The 26,423-nt window shown below is 35.3% G+C and overlaps 1 protein-coding gene across 1 annotated transcript in view; it reads right to left on the reverse strand.

The window, feature by feature from the left end:
• LOC136039527 (serine/threonine-protein kinase SMG1-like) overlaps positions 1-26,423 on the reverse strand; it is a gene marked incomplete in the record, with an annotated part of 282,681 nt that overhangs the window by 20,047 nt on the left and 236,211 nt on the right. The window contains 4 exon segments of the mRNA XM_065723331.1: positions 4,914-5,061; positions 8,488-8,796; positions 9,700-10,031; positions 17,763-17,890. Coding sequence (XP_065579403.1) covers positions 4,914-5,061; positions 8,488-8,796; positions 9,700-10,031; positions 17,763-17,890 — 917 coding nt within the window.

Below are 26,423 nucleotides of genomic sequence, written 5' to 3' on the forward strand. Positions count from 1 at the left end.
TCTTCTGGTTAGCTAACATACTTCGTCTGGTAGCGACGTTAGCTAACATACTTCTTCTGGTAGCGACGTTAGCTAACATACTTCTTCTGGTTAGCTAACATACTTCTTCTGGTAGCGACGTTAGCTAACATACTTCTTCTGGTTAGCTAACATACTTCTTCTGGTAGCGACGTTAGCTAACATACTTCTTCTAGTTAGCTAACATACTTCTTCTGGTAGCGACGTTAGCTAACATACTTCTTCTGGTTAGCTAACATACTTCTTCTGGTAGCGACGTTAGCTAACATACTTCTTCTGGTTAGCTAACATACTTCTTCTGGTAGCGACGTTAGCTAACATACTTCTTCTGGTTAGCTAACATACTTCTTCTGGTAGCGACGTTAGCTAACATACTTCTTCTGGTTAGCTAACATACTTCTTCTGGTAGCGACGTTAGCTAACATACTTCTTCTGGTTAGCTAACATACTTCTTCTGGTAGCGACGTTAGCTAACATACTTCTTCTGGTTAGCTAACATACTTCTTCTGGTTAGCTAACATACTTCTTCTGGTAGCGACGTTAGCTAACATACTTCTTCTGGTTAGCTAACATACTTCTTCTGGTAGCGACGTTAGCTAACATACTTCTTCTGGTTAGCTAACATACTTCTTCTGGTTAGCTAACATACTTCTTCTGGTAGCGACGTTAGCTAACATACTTCTTCTGGTTAGCTAACATACTTCTTCTGGTAGCGACGTTAGCTAACATACTTCTTCTGGTTAGCTAACATACTTCTTCTGGTTAGCTAACATACTTCTTCTGGTAGCGACGTTAGCTAACATACTTCTCAATAACTCCAGCTGGGTTTATAATCAATATTTTCTCCGAAGGAAGGAGTTACTTGTCCATAAAATATTTTGTTTAAAATAAAAAATAGGAAAGTTTCATCAAGTATTTTGCAGATTTAAATAAAGGCGGTGAAGTTACTTCCTCTTATGATAATTAAAAATTGACTAGATACGAACAAGAAGTAAGTGAGAAACTGTTAGGCTATTATATAATTGAAACAGGTGTGCTCTGCCCTGATACCAAAATTTCATTATATAAACTCGATTACGTACTACAAAGGCCCAAAATTGTGCTAAATTTAATAAGTTTTCGCAAAATTGCATATAGATATATAGCCATCCAAAAAGATATATAGCCAAAGTAGTATATAGCCAAAATCCCGTTCTTTAAAGTAACGATATCAGTTTTTACGCTTCTTGACTTTTCAACACAAACTCCCTTCAAATCAGTATCCTACCAAGCACCCTGTCCAAAAATTCGCGCAAAAGATATAGAGCGGTTGACAAAATCATACCCAGACTGTAATAAAATCATACCCAGAAAACTAACTGTTCAACCATTTTTCATGATAATGTGTATTATTCCAGAAAAAAATCACTCGGATTCAGAGGAGATCTTCCACTTTTTTTATTAATACTCATTTAACTTTCATGATTTTCTTTTGTGGAGTAGAAACGGGACGATATTTCTGTTAAAAACTATGAATCCCCCAATGACCGTAAGAAATTTGCATATGAGCAAAAGAAATTAGCATTTGTTAAAAACAAATCCAGGGGCGAGTGGTACCGGGTTTGAACTCGGCTCACCTCAAAAAAACTTTCGACTCGTAAAAAAGTGATACAATGAATATAAACAACTTTTTAATGTATTTTGTTTTTTTTTGTACCCCCATCAAAGACCGAAGGGGGGGGACCAGGTTTGAACTCCGCTCCTCCCTAAAAAATTTTTCCGACTAATGAAAAAGTGATACAAAGTATATAAGTAACTTTTGATGCGTTTTGTAAAGTTTTATGTACCCCCCCCCTTGAACAAGATCCCAGATGCGCCCATAGGGGCTACAGTTGAAAAGCCCTTTAAAAATTTGAAAACTATTACTATTAAAATCCAATTTATTTAGCAATCTAAAGCTAATCTATTAGGAACCCATCCTCTGAAGGGCCAAAAGAATTCACTTTTGGTGAATTTTATCACCAAAATTCATTTTACCATATTGAATTTACCACAGCTATTGTGTTTCTGGGTTGTGAAATTATGTTTAGCATAATGAGACTTAGACTTCAGTTTATTTAGACACATGTTCCAGCACAAGGCTTATTTACGTTGGCTAGTCTTAAGAAAAAATAAATAAAAACATTAAGAACACATACAATTGGGGGACGTATGTATGTGTGTGTTACTGTGAATGTCTGAAATCTGGTTAATGAATTCACGGGTGAATGTCCAAAATACCTTTTTTTTCTCCTTAGACTTAGTCAGCGTTGCCAGTCAACTTTTTCAGTTTTATCCAAGGTTTGATGGTGACAGAATAGGTTAAGTTATATTGGGTTAGGTTATTAACCCATTTCTGACATTTATAACCTAATTTAACCCAACCTAACCTAGCTTTAACTTCTATCATCAAAACTTGCATAAGACTGATAAAGCTGATCGCAAAGCTAATTGAATCCAAGCAGGAAAAAGGAAATTTCGAATATTCACTGGTGAATGTCGACATGAACCAGATTTCAGAAATTTACGGCAACATACATACATATATTATACAATACATATACATCGATATCCACTTTCCCCAAAGTGGAATAGGTTGATACACTTTGAGGTGTCTAATAAAAAAAAAAAAAATCCTGTATTTTTATAGCTTAGTTTTTACCAAAATAAAAAACATTTTTTTGTAACATAGTGTATAGGCTTTGAGAATACGTTTTTTATGGTAATATAATATAAATCGTGGTTTGGTAAAAAAAAAAATATTAAAACTGTCCCAAATAGCCCCACTGTCCCCCCATCACTGTGACTTGTTATAAGTTTTCACAGGTAGGGGACAACCGAGTTTTGATACCGATACCGGTCTAATTTCAAAAGGAGCAAGTAATTGTTTATTTTAATATCAATCATCAACAAAAAACTTAACATAAACATATCCTCTCCAAATGTCACAGCACGATACAGAGAAAGGATAACCAAACAAACCCACACAAAAATTAATATTAACCCAATAAAGGGTTAATAAGACCCTTCTGAGGCTAAAATTATGTACTCTGCAAACAATAACTTAACACTCAATACTCAACTCCTTCTTTAACACACCTCAATAAGAATAAAAAACTGAACCTAATGATTTACTACCAATTTAATCAATGAAATACGAATCCTATTATATTCATCATTAAAATGATATTCAGAAAAACAGCGTTGACATAGTTTGGCCATTCACTGCAGCATCTTATTTTAAGATGTGACGGTGCTGAGAAGAGCAAAGCAACGTTCTGCACTGATCAATATGTTTAGAAAGATAATTTCAGAACAGTAAACCTAAAACTTATGACTTAAAAAAAAATTGAATTTAAATAAGACTTGAGCAAAACTCCATTAGCATAATCCTAGCTGTTCGAGCCTAGCTTCACCATTCATAACATCTAATTCCGCAACACGATTTGACTAAAAGTCAAATTTTTGACTTTTTTTATTGATCATGTATCATTTTTAATTAAGAAGACAAATTGCATTGACAAATTTTGCCGTTGGTATGGTTGGGATAGTCAAATAAATAGAAGCAATACTTAGGCGTTACAACATTTAGTAAGGTTTAATAACGTTAAATAGGATTTTTTTTCTGTGAAGTGGAACTTCTTGACAGTCAATAGCAGTAAATCTTTGTAAATCCTACTGTGGAAGAAATCACTAACCCTTGATGAATAAAATACTCTTACTATATTTACATATCTGAATCAGCTTCAAATTGAAAAAATTCCTTACTTGACAGTTTCTTCTTTTTAAACAAGTTTTTACATTTTCGGTTACCATGGGGTAGACTTCGATCTTTACTAGGCTGTATTTGATGCTGCAACCCAGATAATAAAACTTAAAGCTGGTCATTTCGTTTGGGCAAATTTTCCCTCGGTATTTTTTAGCACTTCATTGCTGGATTTAATTTTCAAAAGAATCTAATGAGAGGAAATATTCTCAGTTACACCACGACCAATTATAACTCGACTCTCGCTAGGACAAAACTACGGACCTCCTTGACAGGCAACAGAAGAAAATCATACAGTTATTATTATCTTGTCACATAGAAAATATCTGACCCCAATTGTGGTTCTGGCTTCTCTTGCCCCGCGCCGAAATTTTGATTAACCTCCTCCCCAACCCCCCATCTCTCACAAGTTTTCAGGCCAAATCTTGACATTTTTTCAAATTATTTTCAATTTATTAATTAATTAATAATCTATTATTTGAATTATTTAATTATTATTAACTATTTTACTTGAATTATTTCAACTAGTATTATTATTTAATTTTTTTAATATATTTTTATTTTATTTGTCAATTAATAGTTTACAAATTATTTTCATTTATAACAAACGATTATAATCATTAGATAATTTATTGAAATTTCGCGTCACTAAATTTCTGCACCCTGGGCTAGGGTCCCCTCTACCCTTCCCCTAAGACCACCTCTGCCCGACCATCGTAAAGTTTGTGCAATTATAAGCATTAGAAATACAAGCTGGAAATCTATCCAATCATCTTGATAAATTTTCTAGTTCTTTCCATCCTTCTTAGTGCTTTTTTGGAAGATCTTATATGCAAGAGAATCCCGTCAAAGGAAGCATTCTTAATTACAAGACTACATATTATAAGCCAATTTTTGCCTGCATGAAAAGAGCTCCTTGAAAAATAACAGAAGAAAATCGTCTTATCTTGCCACGCAAAAAATGCTTGGCCTTCGTAGAATAAGAAAATTATAGAAACAAAAGCTATTGTTTCTATAAATTATAGAAACAAAAGCTGCTTATCTGCCCTTTTCTTTGGGAATTTTTTTTTAAGCTTTCTCGACCAATATTAAAATATAGTGGCTAACTTACCAATTTTCCTTTCCATACTCTCTAGTGCTTCTTTCGCGGATTTGACTTTCTGAAGATCCAGATCAGAAGTTAGATTCTTGATTACGATGCTACAGAGTTCTGAATAGGACTTGTACTCAAGAAGATACTGCTGAACGTTAGTCTCAGTCTAGAGAACAAATTTTTTGTTCATTTCAATTCAATTCCTGCTTACGATACAGTTTGGGTTCTCATTGCAGGGAAAGTAGAGAAAAAAAAGAAGAAAGAAAAAGGGAGTAAGAATAACAGAAGGAAAGGAAGAAGGATTAGAAAAGATAAAGAAAGAAACAAATAAAGAAAGAAAAAGGAAAGAAACAAAGAAAGAGAGATAGATAAAGAGAGAGGGAGAGAAAGAAAGAGAAAAAACTGCAAAAATAAATCGAGAAGAGAAAGAAAGAAAGAAAGAAAGAAAGAAAGAAAGAGAGAGAGAGAGAGAGAGAGAGAGAGAGAGAGAGAGAGAGAGAGAGAGAGAGAGAGAGAGAGAGAGAGAGAGAGAGAGAGATTAAAAATTTATAAATCTACATAGTTCTCGCCAATGAGTTGGCTTTGCTCTTAGCTAGCAGAAATCTGCATTAAAAGATTTTTTCAGTAATGGTTTTCTGGGTTTTAGCTGTCTATAACTATTTTTTTTTTTATTTATTTATTCAGGACAAAGAAATAAATTCGATTATATACAGATATAAAATCTATTTTCAGACAGTCATACTTTCTAGCTGACATCAAAAATCTTTATAGCTAAGACTACAAACTTGGCTAAGCAACAAGCCATTTTCCGCAACAGCAACGAGCAACAACAACAACAGCAAGTGTCTAAGATTTCATACCCTCGTCTTGGATTAATTTAATATAATCTAGTCTTAGGGATCGTGATGACGAAATCGACATTGCTAAAGAGCCCCAAAAGATTTTGCTGAAGAAAATGGTCTTCAATCCGTCCTGTTAGAAGACTTCCAAAAGGATTTGCTGAAGAAAACCGTCATCAATCCATCCTGTTAGAAGACCTCCAAAAGGTTTTACTGAAGAAACGGTGGTTAATGTCTTATTAGAAGACGTTCAAAAAATTTTTCCTGAAGGAAATGATCGTCAATCCGTCCTGTTAAAAGACCTCCAACAGGTTGTGCTGAAGGAAATGGTCGTCAATCCGTCGTGTTAGAAGAATTCCAAAAGGTTTTACTGAAGAAAACGGTGGTTAATCTATCTTATTAGAAGACCTTCAAAAGTTTTTTCCTGAAGGAAATGATCGTCATTCCGTCCTGTTAGAAAAAGGTTTTGCTGAAGAAAATGGTCGTCAATCCGTCCTGTTATAAGACTTCCAAAAGGTTTTGCTAAAGAAAAAGGTCGTCAATCCGTCATGTTAGAAGACTCAAAAGGTTTTGCTGAAGAAAATGGTCGTCAATCCGTCCTGTTATAAGACTTCCAAAAGGTTTTGCTAAAGAAAAAGGTCGTCAATCCGTCATGTTAGAAGACTCAAAAGGTTTTGCTGAAGAAAATGGTCGTCAATCCGTCCTGTTAGAAGACTTCCAAAAGGTTTTGCTAAGGAAAAAGGTCGTCAATCCGTCCTGTTAGAAGACCTCAAAAGGTTTTGCTGAAGAAAACAGTCATCAATCGATCCTGTTAGAAGACCTCCAAAAGTTTTGCTGAAGTAAATGGTCGTCAATCCGTCATGTTAGAAGAACTCCAAAAGGTTTTACTGAAGAGAACAGTGGTTAATCTGTCTTATTAGAACACATTCAAAAGTTCTTTCCTGAATGTAATTATCGTCAATCCGTCCTGTTAGAAGACCTCCAAGAGGTTGTGCTGAAGAAAAAAGTCGTCAATCCGTCCTGTTAGAAGACCTCCAAAAGGTTTTGCTGAAGAAAATGGTCACCAATCCGTCCTGTTAGAAGGCAGATTCTTTTTTCCATATCCAAATTTTTTAACGAAGAAAAATCATCTCCACTCCCCTACATTTTTCTGAATTGATACTCCAGGATACGAATACAAAGAAGAGGCATCAAGAAGAATCTAGAAAACATACCAAAAATACATAATACATACCGAAATTTGGAATACATACCGAAAATACATTCATTGAGCCCTTGAAGCTCCTAATTTGCCCCTTTTCCACGAGACTACCAAAAATGTCGGGTAATTCCTTTATCAGACTCCAGTCTAATAACTTCTACCACTTCGAACTATGTTTTTGTGAAGGTGATAATGATTGACCTGATTGTTGACAAAAACAACATAATGGCATTGATATATTGACATTAAGAACATAAAGATGACCTTATTGATGATTTTATTGACAAATAAAATATTTCGTCTTACTGGCATAATTCTTTTGGTCGAGATCACCCTTATTTTAGAAGTTTAACTAACTACAAATATTACCTCTCATTACGAATTTTTTATTTTTCTAAACAAAAACAAACTGATTTGCCATTTTCTACATTTTCTTGAACGTTTGAATTAAAATTCGAATTTGCGGAAAGTTTAGGGCACCGAGTCTACTTTCTCTGTGGTAGCACAGTGGAATAATCTCTGCTTGGCTATAAGGGTTCTGGGTTCGACCCTAGCTGTCGCAGAGTCGACAAGGAAGGGAACTCATGGGTTAAATAATTTCTCACGAGAGATTAATAGATGCCCTATGCCCTATTCATTTATTATTTTATTCTTATTATTTTTTGTTGTATATTTATTATAAATTTTCTATTATTTGTTACTTATATTATACAATTTATTGCAAACAAACTTACCAATCACGTGTTGCTGCGATTTGAAAAGAAAGGGAATTCTTTTCCTCCACGGAAAACTTCTCGCGAATCAATAATGGTAATATTTTTAAATTTAAAAGTATTAGAAAATTCATTGGAAAATCGAGTTTATAAATCGAGAACCACGATAATACACTGAATCGACAAACAGTAACATCAATTTTTTTCAAACTTCAGACTCTAAAATAGAGTCAATCCCAGACTGTGATTTAGCCAACATTTATATATATTAACAAATGAATTTATTTTGATTACAAATGCAAAGAGTCGGAAGAAGGTTTGCCCGAAAATTCTTCTTAATATAGAAAATTTCCTTCCCCCGCGGAATCCCTCCCTGAGAGTTACCCTGGAATTTTTTCCCAAATGAAAAATAACGAAAGTATTTGTGAATTTGAAAGTATTTAAAATTGTTGAATACCAAATTCAGAGTATTAATTGATTTTTTTTTCGCATTTTCGGAAGTGTACTAAATGACGGAACTTATAATTAACTGACTCGTCAATTGAATGTCAGATATTTAATTAATACAGCTGGATGGGATTGTCAATTACTTGTTTTGAGGGTTCTCCAGTTTCAGTCACCGTGAAACGTATCAAAAGGACATTTGATAAAAAAGGCCTTTGCATCAAACTTTCCCGGCGTATACAGACACACATACATTCGATTTAAAGCAGATAGATTTTATTATATTGTTTATTATTCTATTTAAATTTCTTTGCTCCTTACAGTTTAGTTTGGGTATTAAATAAGAGGGATACAATAGTGGAAAGAGCAAGAATAAAAGGATTATGAATTAATACCTTTCCCATTTGCTTCAGTAATGCCCTCATACTACTTATGACATTATGATGGTCGTTGACATTTTCCCTCAGATGAGTAGCATCCGATCGCACTCTGTCTACTGACTCTTGCAGTGCTAAATTCATTTCATTTAGTCTTTCTCTTGCTTTCCTTAATGAGTTCGAGACAACGCTGTCAGCCTTTGTTAACCATGTCATATCAATAGGACGGTCAGGCGGAACAAGACGGAGCAAGCTAATTTCCGCGGTTGTCAAGTGAGTTGGGCATGATTCACCCAATAGACATACTTCCTTACATTTTTCAATCAGCTAAATGAAAAATAGAAGAATATTAAATTATAAACACAAACACCGAAAAGAACGATAGGTTTTTTTTTAAAGACAGTGGAGCTCAAACCTCAACTGAATATTTTTACCCTATATACAAGGGCCAGCCTTAGCAAAACATAAATAAATACATAAAAAAACCTCATTAAAATACGACCTTTAAAACTAAAACTTAAAACAAAGTCCATTATTGCTTACCGTTAGATTTATTAGCAAATAAAAAATGATTTAATGACCATGTGATCTTCATTGCTATTTAACATAAAATTAGACGCCAGAACTTAAAAGAAAAAACAACAACAGTTCTTTTAATGATTTTATCAATAATTTAATTATGAAAGAGAATAAAAAAGGATGAAAGTGACGTATTCACTTTCATCCCATCTAAATTATGTTACTAATTACAAATTTAGCCATTATACACAGTTCACGTTATATATAAACCATATATATATATATATATATATATATATATATATATATATATATATATATATATATATATATATATATATATATATATATATATAGTTAAATGACTTATTTTTTAATTATATATATATATAATAAGATAATTATATATATATATATATATATATATATATATATATATATATATATATATATTGCAAAGAGAGAAATGGGCTCAAAGAGACAAAGAGAGAGCGAGAGAGAGAGAGAGAGAGAGAGAGAGGGGGGGGGCGAAATAGAGTAGATATAGAAGGGTGTCAGAAGAGTAATAGAAAGAGGAAGTGAAAGATGCATTTTCCTTACGGAAAAATATCGCGGAAACTCATGCAAAAAAGGCATTAACATTATAAAAAAAATATTATAGAACATAAAAATGAAGAAAGAAAGAAAGGTAGAAAGGAAAAGAGATATTACGTCTCTGAATTCGGCATCTTTTCCGATAGCTTCTTTAGTTCTCGTCCGCATACTCTCGAAATGAACAACCCCTTTTGTAGCTATGTTCATACTATTTGTCAAAGTTATGACTTCCTTCAATAAATCAGTGGCTCTGTTATATTTAGTTGAGAATTCCTCCAATTGCTCAGCAACAGCCGGATTGGCGCCGGCAGCCCATTTCAACCTTTGTTCCACGCTTGCACCAAGGCCAGTGATTTGTTCCAACACTTCCCCAACTTTGGTGGGAATTACTTTAAGCTGCTTTTGAATTCGAGTCATTTCATGCAGAAACGTTGTTCGGGACTGGAATTCTAAGGAAAAATATTCGAAGTTATACCTTTTGGGCAAGTGTTTTAGTTAAATAATCGAAAGTTTAAATCCCAGGTTGCAGTTATAGACGAATTGCTCAACTGGGCATATATAGCCCAATGATAGTTCAAATGAAAGTTATAGACATATATAGGTTGATATTTATATGAAGTTTTCTCGTTCGTTTATTTCTTTTTTTTCTTTTTTTCGTTTACTCTGCCTATTCTTCTTTTGTTGTATGGCGGGTTACAAATAAATTTCATTCATTCATTCAAATTAAAAGAAAAAAAAAGCAAAACGTAAGAATTCAAGTCCTGTGAAAAATTACGCTGTTAAAAAAGGAAAATATTTGATTTAAAAATCAATTTATCTTCTTTCTTGGGGGGGATTTTGTAAGGGTTAGAGTCTTCATTATACACAACTTTGTTTTTAATCACTATTTTTATATTTTATCGAGTAGATGGGAGTAAGAGGGGGGGGGGATTCGGACGAATATTTATGCATAATTCCTGTGGCAGATATGGTTTAAATGTTATTGGTACATCGCCAGTCCTATGTATCTATAATACCTAGCTAGTTTGTACATTTAGTTTGAAACAGGTTTGTAGTTTATAGATTTATGCACCGACTGACTTCTAGGTACAAAGAATAACAGCAAAATTTCACTTGATTTTCTTATAAAATTGGATAACGAGTCAAACTTTATCGTAAATAACGATCGATTTTGGTAGAGACATCCCCCCTCAAATTCACGTATATTTCTGTTCGTTTTAAATTTTAATGTTACTCTTTACTTTAAGGTTGAAGAAATAAGATTTGTTTTTAATCTCTGATCTTTTTTAAATAACACTGGAGAATCCGTCTTAGCCCTCAATCGAAAGTTCCCCCTTCCTCAAAATAAATCCTCCATGGAAAATCCTACCCGCGTATAACATCCCTCCTGCCTCTTGAAAATTACTCTAGACAGTTTCAACCTCGCTGAAAATTCCCCCTTGAAACTTACTTTCATTTGAAAAGTTTTTACTTAATTTACTTAATCGTACTTCATTAATTACTTAATTACTTAATTATTTAATTACTTAATTTACTTAATCGTACTTCAAACCATACCGGTGGTGCTCTACCCAGTGAAAAGTTTTTCCTGCAGCAAATTTCTCCTTGGGAAAATTTCTCACTCCCCCCCCCCCTAGCCAAGGAAAAAAATTCACCCAGATGAATACCTCCCCGCAGATAATTTTTTCGAGCAAATCCCCCAGAACATCTCCAAATGTAAAATTGTCTCACAAAAGAGAGAGCAAGATAAATAAAAAGAACTATTAATAAGAATTCTGTAGAATTCTCCCTATCTAAAATTTCCTGTGAAAATTTTACGATGGACAAATTGTTGAAGGCAATTATGAAGAAATTCTACTTCAAAAAGACCGACTAGAAACAGCATGAACATTTCCGTGTTAATGATATAGCGTAAAGCAGTATAATCCATGCTGTATGTTCCCCACTTAAGTGTGGATTACCCTCCATACCATACTGTGGAGCACCCCATTTTATAAATACACCTTATATTAGTGAATACTATCTGCATTAGCTGTATTATATGTTATGGAATAGATATCACAAAAGTAGTGTAGGCTCTTAAGGTCTGGGCGCACAGACAGGGGGGGGGGGTATACCGTTGGAGCTACTAGACCTTCAAAACGGTATTAGACGCACTTGGGTCATACGCAACACTATGGCGCACCTGTAACTGTCTAGTGCTCCAGTCCGTTCAGGGATATCTCTTTCGAATCCTAATGTGGACAAAAATGTTTGGAATATAAAGATTCCTTGAGAAAAAAGAAGAAAAACATACTGAAAGAAAATAAAATCTCTTAAAGCATTATATAAGATTCCAAGTGTGCATTGTCATTACGTAACATCCCCTCTGCGCCGCCATTACGTAATATCCCACGCGTACGCTATCCTTACATAAGTCACGTTTCCGCCGCCATTACGTAACCCTCGTATGTGCTATATCATTACGTAACTCCCAAGTACGCGTAAAGGCTAGTAGCTCCAATAGTATGCCCTCCATTTTTGGGCTCGGACATTAAAAGACTACACTATTGACACAATAAGAGAGTAAAGTGGAGTCGAAATTCAAATATCAACAACAGCATAACCGGCAATCTAGTGTCACTCACAAGCACTAAACTAATATTACGGTAAACAAGATAAAAAACGAGGAAAAAAGCAAGTACAAGAGATATACTGATAAGTTTTGTGATTTTTTTTTGGCACAATAGCATAGTGTCCTGGGGTTTTCCAAAATAATTATTTTTCAAACAAAACAGGGCATTTTGTATATATTTGTTGTTAAATTTGGCAATAAAAGCATTGTTACCAGATGCTGACATCAAGTTGTGGTCCACAAAACACAAAGTAAAAAATAATTTAAGCAAAATATCAATTATCTTCAGATTCACCTAAACTTCACCAAAAACACAAGACAGTTGAAAAGTCATAAAAAAAGACACTGCAGAAATGCTGGGACTTCATAGAGGGCACCCCCTCTCCTCACTAAAAGTGCTAGCTGAGAAAGGGTTTGTCAAGAAAACGATTTGTAAAAAGTTACAGAATACAAAGAACAAAAATGCAAATAATATAAGTAGAAAGATTCCACAGCTACGACAAAGCACATATTAGGACTTATTTCAAAGAGAGCATGCATTTAGGAATGGAGCACAACTTCAAAAAATGGGCAAATTTTGCTGAAAATATAAGTTACTTGAGGAAAAACTGAAGAATTTTAACACTCGGAGGGATATTTGCCTAAAGCACCCCTTCATATGTCCGTGATTGTTTTAAGTTTATAGGCTAGAAAAGGGTTTAATTATAGAGAATAAGAGATATACATAGACAAGATCAAACAGTTCGTGGTAACGAACTGTAGTAAGGAGCGACCCGGCTCAATAGTAACCAACACTCTAAAAAATTGATTTTGATATCAATAGCTACATCAAAAGAATCGCATTTTAATGCTGATTTTAAATATATGTTTCATCAAGTTTAGTCTTACCCATCAAAAGTTACGAGCCTGAGAAAATTTGCCTTATTTAGGAAAATAGGGGGAAACACCCCCTAAAAGTCGTAGGATCTTAACGAAAATGACACCATCAGATTCAGCGTATCAGAGAACCCTACTGTAGAAGTTTCAAGCTCCTATCTACAAAAATGTGGAATTTTGTATTTTTTGCCAGAAGACAAATCACGGGTGCGTGTTTATTTGTTTGTTTTTTTTTTGTTTTTTTTTTTTCCCAGGGGTCATCGTATCGACCAAGTGGTCCTAGAATGTCGCAAGAGGGCTCATTCTAACGGAAATGAAAAGTTCTAGTGCCATTTTAAGTGACCAAAAAAATTGGAGGGCATCTAGGCCCCCTCCCACGCTCATTTTTTTCCCAAAGTCAACGGATCAAAATTTTGAGATAGCCATTTTGTTCAGCATAGTCAAAAATCATAATAACTATGTCTTTGGGGATGACTTACCCCTCCACAATCCCTGGGGGAGGGGCTGCAATTTACAAACTTTGACCAGCGTTTACATATAGTAATGGTTATTGGGAAGTGTACAGACGTTTTCAGGGGGATTTTATTTTGTTTGGGGGTGGGGCTGAGGAGAGGGGGCTATATTGGAGGAATCTGTCATGGGGGAAGAAAAATTCAATGACAAGGGCGCAGGATTCTCTAGCATTACTATAAGAAAACAATGAAAAATAAACATGAAAACGTTTTTTCAAATGAAAGGAAGAAGTAGCATTGAAACTTAAAACGAACAGAGATTATTATGCATATGAGGGGTTCTAAAAATACTTTAGCATAAAGAGCGAGGTATTTAGGAGGATATAAATACCTTGCTCTTTATGCTAAAGTATTTTTAGTAATTTCAACTATTTATTCTACGGCCTTTCTGATTCAGGGGTCATTCTTAAAGAATTGGGACAAAACTTACGATTTAGTGTAAAGAGCGAGGTATTAACGAGGGTACAAACCCCCTCGTATACGTAATAAAAATATAAGGTTATGAAAGTTTGTTACGTCAGTTAATTCTTAAGTTACGTATTTTTTTACTAATAAAAACGTTCGTTAAAAATTAAAAGTTCTAGTTGCCTTTTTAAGTAACCGAAAAATTGGAGGGCAACTAGGCCTCCTTTTCCACCCCTTATTTCTCAAAATTGTCTGATCAAAACTAAGAGAAAGCCATTTAGCCAAAAAAAGAATTAATATACAAATTTCATTTTAATAATTTATGTGCGGAGAGCCAAAACCAAACATGCATTAATTCAAAAACGTTCAGAAATTAAATTAAAAAAAACTAATTTTTTTAGCTGAAAGTAAGGAGCGACATTAAAACTTAAAACGAACAGAAATTACTCCGTATATGAAATGAGTTGTCCCCTCCGCAATCCCTCGCTCTTTACGCTAAAGTTTGACTCTTTGCCGTAATTCTACTTTTTAAACCAATTAAAAGCTTTAGCGTAAAGAGCGAGGGATTGCGGAGGGGACAACTCATTTCATATACGGAGTAATTTCTGTTCGTTTTAAGTTTTAATGTCGCTCCTTACTTTCAGATAAAAAAATTAGTTTTTTTTTTTAAATTTAATTATTGAGAAGAGATGAGACAGAAAATATACAGGAAAGGTTGATTTAGGAGATAGCTGTAGAAGAAATTAAGCGATTCATAGTTTAAGAAGATTTTCTTTACGAAAATTCTGCTTTTCATATATAAAAAAGCTAAAAATGAACATGGGAATATTGACTTTTTTATTATTTTATTTGCATCGATAAACGAACGTGGAGATGTTTGGTTTGAATTTGGTTTTATTTGTTAAAGCTTGCAATATATGAGAGTAACAAATGAAATTATGCTCTCGGCTAAACCATAAAGACGGGACGACGGCAGAATTTTTCTTCTGTCAATTCTAACCCCGATCCCGCGTCGATGTTTTGTTTATCTTTTGTTTTTCTTCCTTCCTCCCTCCGATTCTAACCCCGATGCCACTTCGATATTTTATTTACCTTTGGTTTTTTCCCCTTCCTCCTTCCGAATTTAACCCCAATTCCACCTCGATCCATTTATATCCTTAATTTTTTCCTTTCCTTATTATTTGGTAAACATCTGACGTGCCCAGAGGAACGTTTGGTTTCCAAACGAAATCTCAACGAATCTCAAATTGTCTAATGTGTTTAATGTATTTATATCGTTTTATATTTTTCGATTTTGTCACAAGGAAGGATTAAAGGGAAATTGGAACTTTTTGGGAGGATGTGAAAAGATGGGCTTAAAATAGATTGGATGGAGGATTTGGAATATGGTTGATTTATACTTGGAAAAAATAACATATGTGAAATAAAAAGAAAAGGAAAGAGAAATCCTAGACGTAGCCACGTGCGAGTAATAGAACGGAAGTCACATATTCAAATTCAATATATTTAAGGTTGTGGGTAACTGTTACTTTATAACAGTTATAGAGAGAGGATTGCAAAAAGCTATTGCGATTCAAAAAGCGATTTCCTTTTTCTGTAGTACCGGGTGAAGAAATACTACCAGCAAAGACATTTGATGCAAATGAATACAGATTAAAGACTAAGAAACTCTAGCTTGATTTCTCAGTTTTACTTTTGTTGTCTTCATCAGTACCGTCATATGAGTTTTTTCTTTCCACTTGTGTCATTTTCTTTCTCTGTTTCTCTATTCTTAATTTTGCAGTTCTTTAAAGTCTGTATTACTTGAGTCTCTCAGGTTTCAGTGACTTTATTTTGTATGATTTTAGAATTTTTAGGATTTAGGTGCGTGATAATTTCTCTTCGTGCATATATCTTGGGGAGCCTGTTTTTAGGAGCTTGGGGGGCTTTTGGGTGAGATAGTGGTAGCAAAAATAGCGTAGGTGAAAGTTTACATAGATCATTTGTTGTTTAGGCAAACTTTTATATACTTTTCATAACTATACTTTTTTACTAAGTGGTAGTCTAATTATCACCATATTTAGCTTAAAATGCCACTTAATATGCACCCTTCCGTAAATAAAACGTTCATTGGCTAACATATTGTTTCATTTTAATCATTAGTTAAGAAAACAATTCAATAAACTAAATTTTCAATAGCCTATCAGTATTTTCCGACTTCGTTATCCTTTGTCTTCAGAGCAACAGGCTTTATTTGCTGTAAAATTCAATACCTTAGGCTGCGCTAACATGACTTAAGTCACTTTGATTAGGTCCTGCGTAAAAAAAACTTTCATCATATTTTAGCAAAAAAAAAAAAAAAAAAAAAAAAAAAAAAAAAAAAAAAAAAAAAAAAAAAAAAAAAAAAAAACCCTTTAGACAGATTAGGCTATATTCATTTATTCGTGGTCTTCTTATCTATGTTATTGACGAACTGAGGAAAACCCGATAAGGTTTTGTTTCGTTATTCGTTTTTATGTCGGATATTTGGAAGAAACAAATTACCGATGGTCAACTTTTCCCTCAGAAACATTTCTAATACGAAGCTGGCTAGGTGATCCGGATACTTAAGGACTTGTATTTACAAATATTAAAAGCAAAACAAGTAAACGACAAGTAAACAAAACATCGAGGTGGGATCGGGGTTAGAATTGGAAGGAGGAAGGAGGAAAAACGAAAGGTAAACAAAACTGGAGGTGGGATCGGGGTTAGAATTAAAGGAGGAAGAAAACGAAAGGTAAACATAACATCCAGGTGGGATTGGGTTAGAACCGGAAGGAGGAAAAAACGAACGGTAAACAAAACATCAAGGTGAGACAGGGGTTAAAATTGGAAGGAGGAAAAAAACGAAAGATAAACAAAACATCGAGGTGGGATGGGGGTTAGAATCTGAAGGAGGAAAAACGAAAGGTAAACAAAACATCGAGGAGGTCGGGGTTAGAATCGGAAGGAGAAAGGAGGAAAAAACAAAAGGTAAACAAAACATCGAGGTGAGACAGGGGTTAAAATTGGAAGGAGGAAAAAAAACGAAAGATAAACAAAACATCGAGGTGGGATGGGGGTTAGAATCTGAAGGAGGAAAAAAACGAAAGGTAAACAAAACATCGAAGGGTCGGGGTTAAAATCGGAAGGAGAAAGGAGGAAAAAACAAAAGGTAAACAAAACATCGAGTTGGGATGGGGGTTAGAATCAGAAGGAGGAGGGAGTAAAAACGAAAGGTAAACAAAACACTGAGGTGGGATGGGGGTTAGAATCGGAAGGAGGAAAAAACGAATGGTAAAAAAAACGAGGTGGGATCGCGGATAGACTCGGAAGGAGGTAGGAGGATAAACGAAAGGTAAAAAAAAAACATCGAGGTAGGATTGGGGTTATAATTGGAAGGAGGAAAAATTATGACGTCGTCCCGTCCTGATGGTCTAGCCAAAGCTTCTATCAGTAGATTTACACAGCTACCAGGAAACTGTTTCACAGCGCTTCAATAAACTTTACCAATCAAGTCAAACATATAAAGAAAGAAAAATAATATTTTAAACCTAGAGAATTTTTAACGATAAAAGCAATTGTACAATTAGAAGTCGGTCAAAACGCGTTACGTTAAAACAGTAAAGTTTACAATAAAACACAGCGAAAAGTTTCGTTTCGTCTGTCCTATTGTACAAGTGGAACTTTTGGCTGATTACAGGAGGGATCGTGGGTTCGACCCCCCATCAATGTCATTTTGTAATTTTCATTTAAAAAAGTTAAGTGGCAAATACCAGCAGCAGAAATGGAAGAAATCGCTGGATTATCCAAAACATCTTCATACAGCCAATGAAATGCAGTAGAGCTTGCTTCCCATTGTGCCAACGCTGCTCTGTCAGCTTCAACTGCCTTTTCGTAGTTCCTGGAAAAAAAAATAACATTTCATATATATGATGAAAAGGAAGAATATTTGGACTTATGAATACCATCTTATTCTATTTCTTTTAGTTTACAGGTACCTCAGTGATGATTCCTATTTGACCAGATATGGTTATTTTAATTTATAATCTATCCTTTTGCACATATCCAAATATGTGTTATTCATAATATTTTACTTACTTCATATTTTATTATGAATGATCATATTACTCATTTACTGCTATTTTACGATGAACATGTTTTGACTGTAATTAAATTGCACCCATTTTTTCACGGAAGGTACTCAGCATTATAAAAATTATTTTGAATTTTAATCTTTTTTTAAGTTTAAAGCTTGCTTATATTTTTATTAAATATATTTTCTCTTGAATAAGATGTTATAATAATAATTTACTTACACCAGCTCACAAATAAACAGAACACAAGAGAAGTGCAGAAAGAGGAAAAAGCAGGAAAAGGCACAGATATCACGTCGCTACAAGAATATCTTCATTCAGAACGGCCATAAAAATTATACTGAGGTTAAAACTCTGGTAATTTTACAATTAACGTATTTCTAGCAGGACTTCCATCTGGCCGCACATGTCATACATTTTCATAAGAGAGCAACTTCTGAAAATTTAACTCTAAATCAGTGAAGGCAGAGAATGAGTACACTCAGCTCTTTGGCATTAGGTGGTTTGGTGCTGCACTGAGACTTCAGCAGTAACGCCAATTCACGCAAATGTTCTTAGGGGGGGATTTATTTTCAAAATACAGACGAAAAGGCAAATTCATTTCTTTGATTCTCCTTTCCAAAGAAAATACCCCAAAAAGGTGTTTTCCAATGAATATACGGAAATGCGTATTTTTCAAAATTTAGGGGGAGAGGTGGTGGTAACAATTTGGGATAAGGTAATTCCCCCCCCCTACCTATTTACAACATTGGATGTCAGTAGCGGTAATAAATTAAACACATTGTTAGAGATAAGAGTAAAGAAGAGAACCAATATTCTGGGCAGCAAACAAGAGAAACGTATTTTAGTTTGTTGGAACTGGATATGTTGGTCTGTGAGAACCAGGCGAGAACATGTCGATTTTTTTTTTAATTTATCTTTTTTGTTGTGTTTTAGCTTTGTGAATCACCTTTAAATTTTTAAGACTTCAGCTTACAGAATTTCAATTTCTTGTTTTACACCGAATAAAGTTTCCTTCTCTAAGCTTGTGTCAACCATCTTAATTCATTACGCACACGCATGTGAAACCGTTTGACCTATGGTTCAGGTCAAAGAAATCTGTAACGCAGCTAGTATACGAGCCACGTCAGGGCCCATTGACCCCAAAAGGTGACCTTGGTACATAGGGGAGTAGTAATTCATTATGCCATAACTACTCTTCCTTTACACCGTATAAAGTTTCATTGTCTCAGCTTATGTCGACCATCCCCAAAGTGCCAAACATAAAGGAAATACTATAGCAGAAGAAATCCTAGATAACAGTCTTATTTATTAAAGCTGAAAGTTTATAGTTTTTGGAAGTTTTTTTTTGTCTTTTTTTAGTGTTGAAAGCTTAGCATAACTTACTTGAACATCAGTATGTTTGAACTAAGGATACTAGAACAGTTGGTTCACCAATAGTATGTTTTCATCTCTTCATTAACTCTTCTCAACTATAAAGCCCCTTGTGTCAGCCCTACGGCAGCTGATATTAAATCGTGGGCCGCATATCTCAAGAGAAAAGACAAATCGACAGGTCAACAAGTCACCACCGATATGTCTGCTCAATTAATAATAGCAAAAGGCTCAAATCTATACATTTATAACAAGGGGATATCCAGGATTTTTGTTCGGAAGAGAGGGGGTGTTTTTTTTCGGAGCTGCTTCGGACCTGCTTTTCGTTTAGCCCTAGATGGTTGACCAGAAGAAAATCTTTGGCAACCTGTCATCTTACATTCGCAGAGCATACCCTAGTCATTTCAACCTTTCTCTCATTCTAGCTCTGGAAAATGGGATTGAGCCAAACTTCTCGTAAAGCCTACTGTTTTATATACGGTCAGGCAGTCGGGTGCCCCAAAACCTGGAAACTACAACCTACAAAAAATTACAAACTACAACCCATAGTTACCGAAAATGTTTGAACTTCTAATGACGAAACTCAACATAAATAGCAGTTATCTTTTAGCTCCGAGAAATTATATCCAAAAATATATAAATACAGAATAAATAAACATAAAAATGAACAGCTGACCTTAGAAAGGACTACTTAGAAAGTAGTCCCAAATGGACTACTGGCAAAAGAATGGAGAAAATGGAAATGGAAACAGACTTAAAGGCATTAGAATCATACAAAAAATGAGTAAAAAAAGAGGAAAGTTTTAAGCTAGCGAAATGGACATGATGAGAAACACAACAATTATTTCGGCAGGGACCTCCACCAAGTCCTATTCATTATTACTTCAGCCTTGGCATAGGTCCATCCCAAATATCTGCTTTTTCAATGGAGTCAATTTGACAGGCTAACAATTGTCTTTGTTTGATTTCTTTTTCTATGATTTATCACTTTTAATTAACTATGCCTTGCCAGTGTTGCCAAAGAAATTATTTATTCGTCGTAAAGCGCTTGCGTCAAAGAACTTGATTTATTATCAACTCTTTATTTTTACAAAGATATTCCCCGCTAATTTCGTGTTAATATAAAAAATGTCAAACACCTTGGGTATCTACATAATACTCAACGACGTTTAAGAGCCCAATTGGTTCAGTTCTAGTAAAATATACTTAAGAAATGTGACAATAATTACACACATAAGCAAAGCAAGAAAAATCCAGGCTTTTTTTGCTAAATGATTGGAATATTAAAATTAAAACCACCTTGCATCTTTTATTTAACTTTTGTTTGTGTTATTGCATTTGCATCCTCTTTACTTCTGAACCGCTCAATTATCAAAGGCTAAATTTTAATTCTTAGCAATAAACATATTGTTATTCAGGAACCGTAAGAGAAAAAAAATCTTTCATATGTCGCAGTTCCAATTCAAGTAGGATGTTTTTTTTTCTAATCTAAAAAGGATTCTCAAGGCTTTATCTGACCCATCTCTGCAATTCAGAAAGCCTTCAAAAGCGTCCATTATTTCAAGCCACAGAAATAAATCCTTAAGAAAAGGACAGACATCCGATTTTTTTTTCCCACTAAAACTAAATTTCTCGGCAAAGAACAAAAGAAAACAAATGAAACCAGTCAGAGAAAAACATCGACCAATACGTTCTCAGGGCACAATAACAAGGCCCCCCCACGAAATGTTTTCCCGACTCGTGAGAACATAACAAAAATGCATGTTGATTATTCAAAAAAAAATTCGTGCATTTAAGTTTTATGTACCCCTCTCCCCCCAAAAAAAAACAAAATCCTGGATACATCCCTGATTATATGCATGTATGTTTATGTGTATTTCACAGAAAAAGGCCCCCAAGACGATGGCCACACAAAACGAAAAGCAAAAGAAAAATAACAATAAAACACCAAATCCAATAAAAAAAAATCAACTAAAACTACGAACAAAGAAACAAAAAACAATCACATATAAAACTGACACTATTTTGAACCTCATTTGGTTTTTGTCTTTTTTTGAGCAATCAACATATTTGACCATATTTTTAGAATCACAAATTTTAATTTTTAGCAAAAAAAGATTTTTATTTTGTTCCTCGGTATTTTCCATACGGGGGAAACGTTCTGGGAGGAACTGTCCACAGAGGGTGGAGGGATTGTTCGAGGAGAGTAGCCTTCGGGAGATTTTCTGGGTGGAGGGGGAGTTGCCTGCGGGTGAATCAGCCTACAATCATATTTAAATATCTAGAAACTGGTGTTAATGGAAGCAATGCAGTCAAAGATTCTATAATTGTTGGTAACTCGTAGCAACGCCCTAGTTTTCAGCTTTGAAAAAAAGCGACGATTTACAACGAGTACCTGAAGCCAAGCGAGTATTTCTCGGTCAGTTAGTTTCTGTATCCTCTTAAGAGAGCATAAACTTAAGTGTTTTTGTCCTATTTTACGGTTAGCGTTCGGCAAGTTTTACTGATATTTAAGCGATAATAGACTAAAGACAGTGTGTACAAGGCCGTAGGCAGGATTTTCGTTCGAGTGTGGAAGAGGGGCTACAAAAAACCTAAAAAACGTAACAAAAAATGTTTATATTCAATTTGTTATGAATTTGCGAGTCAGACAATTTTTTTTTTTTTGGGGGGGGGGGGGTCAAACCCCATGCCGACCTGGATACGGCCTTGAGTGTGTGATTTCGAGATTTCAATGAACTTTATCATCCATGTAACCAGCTAAGGTTTCTTTCCGTGAGCTTTCCTAGAAGTTTCTCTATTATTAAGTTTCGTCAGACAATTCATCATTCTTGGAAACCTATTCAGGTGATAAATCTATGGTAAAGACAAACTAAGGAAGAAAAAATGAGGATATTTCCCAATCAGTGAACAAAAGAAGATAAATATAGACATATCAAAAAGAAATCCATCCTTAATAAAGGAGAAAATGAATACGAAACTGAAGAAAGGGGTTAATGACAAAAAAAAAGGTGCAAATTGTGTTCTAGTCTTTAGAAGGCATAAGGGACCGTTAGCCCTACATCTCTTTGTGTGTAGTTTCTGCTCGTATTGAGCTTAAATTAAGTACTTGTTGTAGTTTCAGTTCATTTTGGGTTTCATTTGTTTTTTGATAATGACTTGTGGTAGTTTTATGCATGAAAAATTATTTGACTTTATTTTTGCTCATATTTGGTTTAATATAATTGTGTACTTTCCTCTGAAAACTTCGTTTAGGGGAAGACCTTTGAAATTTATTGGTAAAGACATTGGATACAGTAAAGATGCAAAAAATAGAACAGCAAAGGTACAGTATGTTTTTCCGCGGTTGAAAAACAGTTTGGAAGAACGAGAAGATAAATCTACGGCCTATAATCTGACTATTGAAAGCTACAGTAATGACTTCTATTAAATATATTATGCTGAACGTGGATGCTTCGAAAGACTTAATAACATTTCTTAAATGTCTTCCAGAGGAATTGTCTAAGGATAGTTTTGGGTACTCATCTGACTGACCGTATATAAAAGAATAAGCTGTACGAAAAATCGGGTTCGGTGCCACTGAATGCCACTATAATGAAATACAAATTTTGCCTAGGCCAAGTTTAACGGATGAGAAAGGACAGATCACCATGGACTTTGCAATTTGATCATCCGTCGGTAGCCAAACGAGGCCAACTTTTACGGATGTAAAATGCGAGATTATCAAACACTGTGCTATCTGATCATCCATGGGGCCAAACGAGGCCGTGTTCACGCATGAAGAAGGACAGATCATCAAGGACTGTCGTATTTGATCATCCATCTGGAGCCACACGAAGACATGTTTTACTTACGAAGAATGACAGATTACAAAAGACTGTGCTATTTGATCATCCATCCAGGGCAAAACGAGGCTAAGTTTTACGTACGAAAAATGAACGATCATCAATGACTGTGCTATTAGATAATCCAACCGGGGCCAAACAAGGTCATTTTTTATGTATTTAGAATGAAAGATCACCAAGGACTGTGCTATTTCATCATCCATAGGGGTCAAACGAGGCCCCGTTTTACGTATGAAAAAGGACAGATCACCCAGGATTGAGCTACTTGATCATCCATCTGGGGAAAAACAGGGTCACTTTTTACGTATGAAGAATAACAGATTTGACCAAAGACTGTGCAATTTGATCATTCATCCTGGGCAAAACAAGGCCACGTTTTACATATGAAGAAAAACGGAATACCAAAAGCTGTGCCATTTCATCATCTATTCGGGGCAAACGAGGTCATGTTTTAGGAATGAGGAATAACATAATCACCAAAGACTATACTATTTGATCATCCATCAGGGCTCAAACGAGGCCATGTTTTATGTACGAAGAATAACATACTAAACCAAAGACTGGGGTATTTGAGGTTTGACGTATAAACAATAACAGATTACAGAAGACTGTGCTACTTAATCATCACTCCGGGGCCAAGTGAGGCCATGTTTTACGTATGAAGAATGACAGATCACCAAGGACTGCGCTATTCGATCATCCATTGGGGGGAAAACAGGGCCACGTTTTACGTATGAAGAATAACAGATTTCATCAAAGACTGTGCTATTTGATCATCCATCCGGGGCAAAACAAGGCCACGTTTTATGTATGAAAAATAACAGATTATTTCAAAGACTGTGCTATTTGATTATCTATCCAGGGCCAAAGAACAAGCAGGTGTCCCCGGATGGAGCGAAAAGAAGTCGTAAGAAGGGTTTAGAAGAAATTTGAACTTCCTAGAAGGGGGTAAAAGGAAAAGCTTTGAATACATTAAACTAGAGGAGGAGCTTTCAGAATTTTGGCCGCTGGCGGCCTGGTCCTGCAAATAGTTGTTAGTAGTAAACTAGCAATAAACAACTAATTATCTACAAAATATACTCAAAAGCTTTCTTTTCTTGTCATATAATTGACAAAGATGTCAATTATCCAATGCCAAGGAAATAAATCCATAAAACAATGACAGACCATTGTTTTCTTTATTTTCTTCAAAAAAAAAGCAAAACAAGAGCTAAAACCTCATATGGCACTTGTGACGAGGTCGGAAGAACCAAGAACTCATGTGGTATGAGCTCTGGCAAAATTCTAAGAATCAATAGATTGCTTTAAAAGGAAAATCAGAGGCTTAATGCCAGTCGGGATTCAAAATTAGAGCTCTGAGTCACGAGGTCCTTCTAAATATCAAAATTCATTAAGATCCGATCACCCACTCGTAAGTTAAAAATACCTCAATTTTTCTAATTTTTCCTCTTTCTTCAGCCCCCCAGAAATTCGAATCGGGGAAACGACTTTATCAAGTCAATTTGTGCAGCTCCCTGACACGCCTACCAATTTTCATCGTCCTAGCACGTCCAGAAACACCAAACTCGCCAAAGCACTGAACCCCATCCCCTAACTCCCCCAAAGAGAGCAGATCCAGTCCGGTTACATCAATCACGTATCTACGACATTTATAAGCCGTTTCCAAGATTTCCGGTTTCCCCCTAGAACTCCCTCCAATGTCAACAGACCTGGTCGGGATTTGAAACAAGAGCTCTGAGACATGAGTTCCTTCTAAATATCAAATTTCATCAAGATCCGGTCACCCGTTCTTAAGTTAAAATACCTCAATTTTTTTAATTTTTCCAAATTGAAAACCCCCAGCTCCCCTAAAGAGAACAGATCCGTTCCAATTATTTCAATCACGCATCTATAACTTGTTCTTATTCTTCCCATCAAGTTTCATCCCGATCTCTCCACTCTAAGAATTTTCCAAGATATCCGTTTTCCATGATTTCCGGTTTCCCCCTCCAGCTCCCCCCAATGTCACCAGATCTGGTCGGGATTTAAAATGAGAGCTTTAAAGCACAATATCCTTCTAAAGGTCAAATTTCATTAAGATCTGATCACCCGTTCGTAAGTTACAAATACCTCATTTTTTCAAAATTTTTCAAATTATCCCCCCACCCCAACTCCACCAAAGAGAGCAGATCTGGTCCGATTATTTTCATCACATATCTTGGACTTGTGCTTATTCTTCCCACCAAGTTTCATCCTGATCTCTCCGCCTTAAGCGTTTTCCAACATTTCCGGTCCCCCTCCCCTCCAATGACACTGGATCCGGCAAGGATTTAAAAATAAGAGATTTAAGTTACTAGGTCCTTCTAAATATGAAATTTCATTAAGATCCGATCACTCCTTCGTAAGTTAAAAATAACTCATTTTTTCTATTTTTTAGAATTAACCCTTCCCCCCTCCCAACTCACCCAAAGAGAGCGGATCCGTTCCGGCTATTTCAATCACGTATCCAGGACTTGTTAATATTTTTCCCACCAAGTTTCATCTCAATCCCTCCACTCTAAGCGTTTTCCGAGATTTTAGGGTCCCCCCCAACTCCCCCATATGTCACCGAAACCGGTCGGGATTTAAAAAAAGAGCTCTGCGACACTATATTCTTTCAAACATCAAATTCCATTAAGATCCGATCACTCCTTCGTATGTTAAAAAACCTCATTTTTTCTAATTTTCAGAATGAACCCTCCCCCAACTCCCCCAAAGAGAGCGGATCCGTTCCGGTTATTTCAATCACGTACCTAAGACTTCCGATTATATTTACCACGAAGCTCCATCCCGATCCCTCCACTCTAAGCGTTTTCCAAGATTTTAGGCTCCCCCCCCAACTCCCCGCGATGTCATCGGATCCGGTCGGGATTTAAAATAAGAGCTCTGAGACACGATATCCTTTCAAACATCAAATTTCATTAAGATCCGATCACCGGTTTGTAAGTTAAAAATACCTCATTTTTTCTAATTTTTCCGATTTAACCCCCCCCCCCCCAGATGATCGAATCGTGGAAAAGACAATTTCTTATTTAATCTGGTCTGGTTCCTGATACGCCTGCCAAATTTCATCGTCCTAGCTTACCTGGAAGTGCTTAAAGTA

Source organism: Artemia franciscana, chromosome 19 (assembly GCF_032884065.1).
Source record: "Artemia franciscana chromosome 19, ASM3288406v1, whole genome shotgun sequence".
Lineage (NCBI taxonomy): Eukaryota > Metazoa > Arthropoda > Branchiopoda > Anostraca > Artemiidae > Artemia > Artemia franciscana.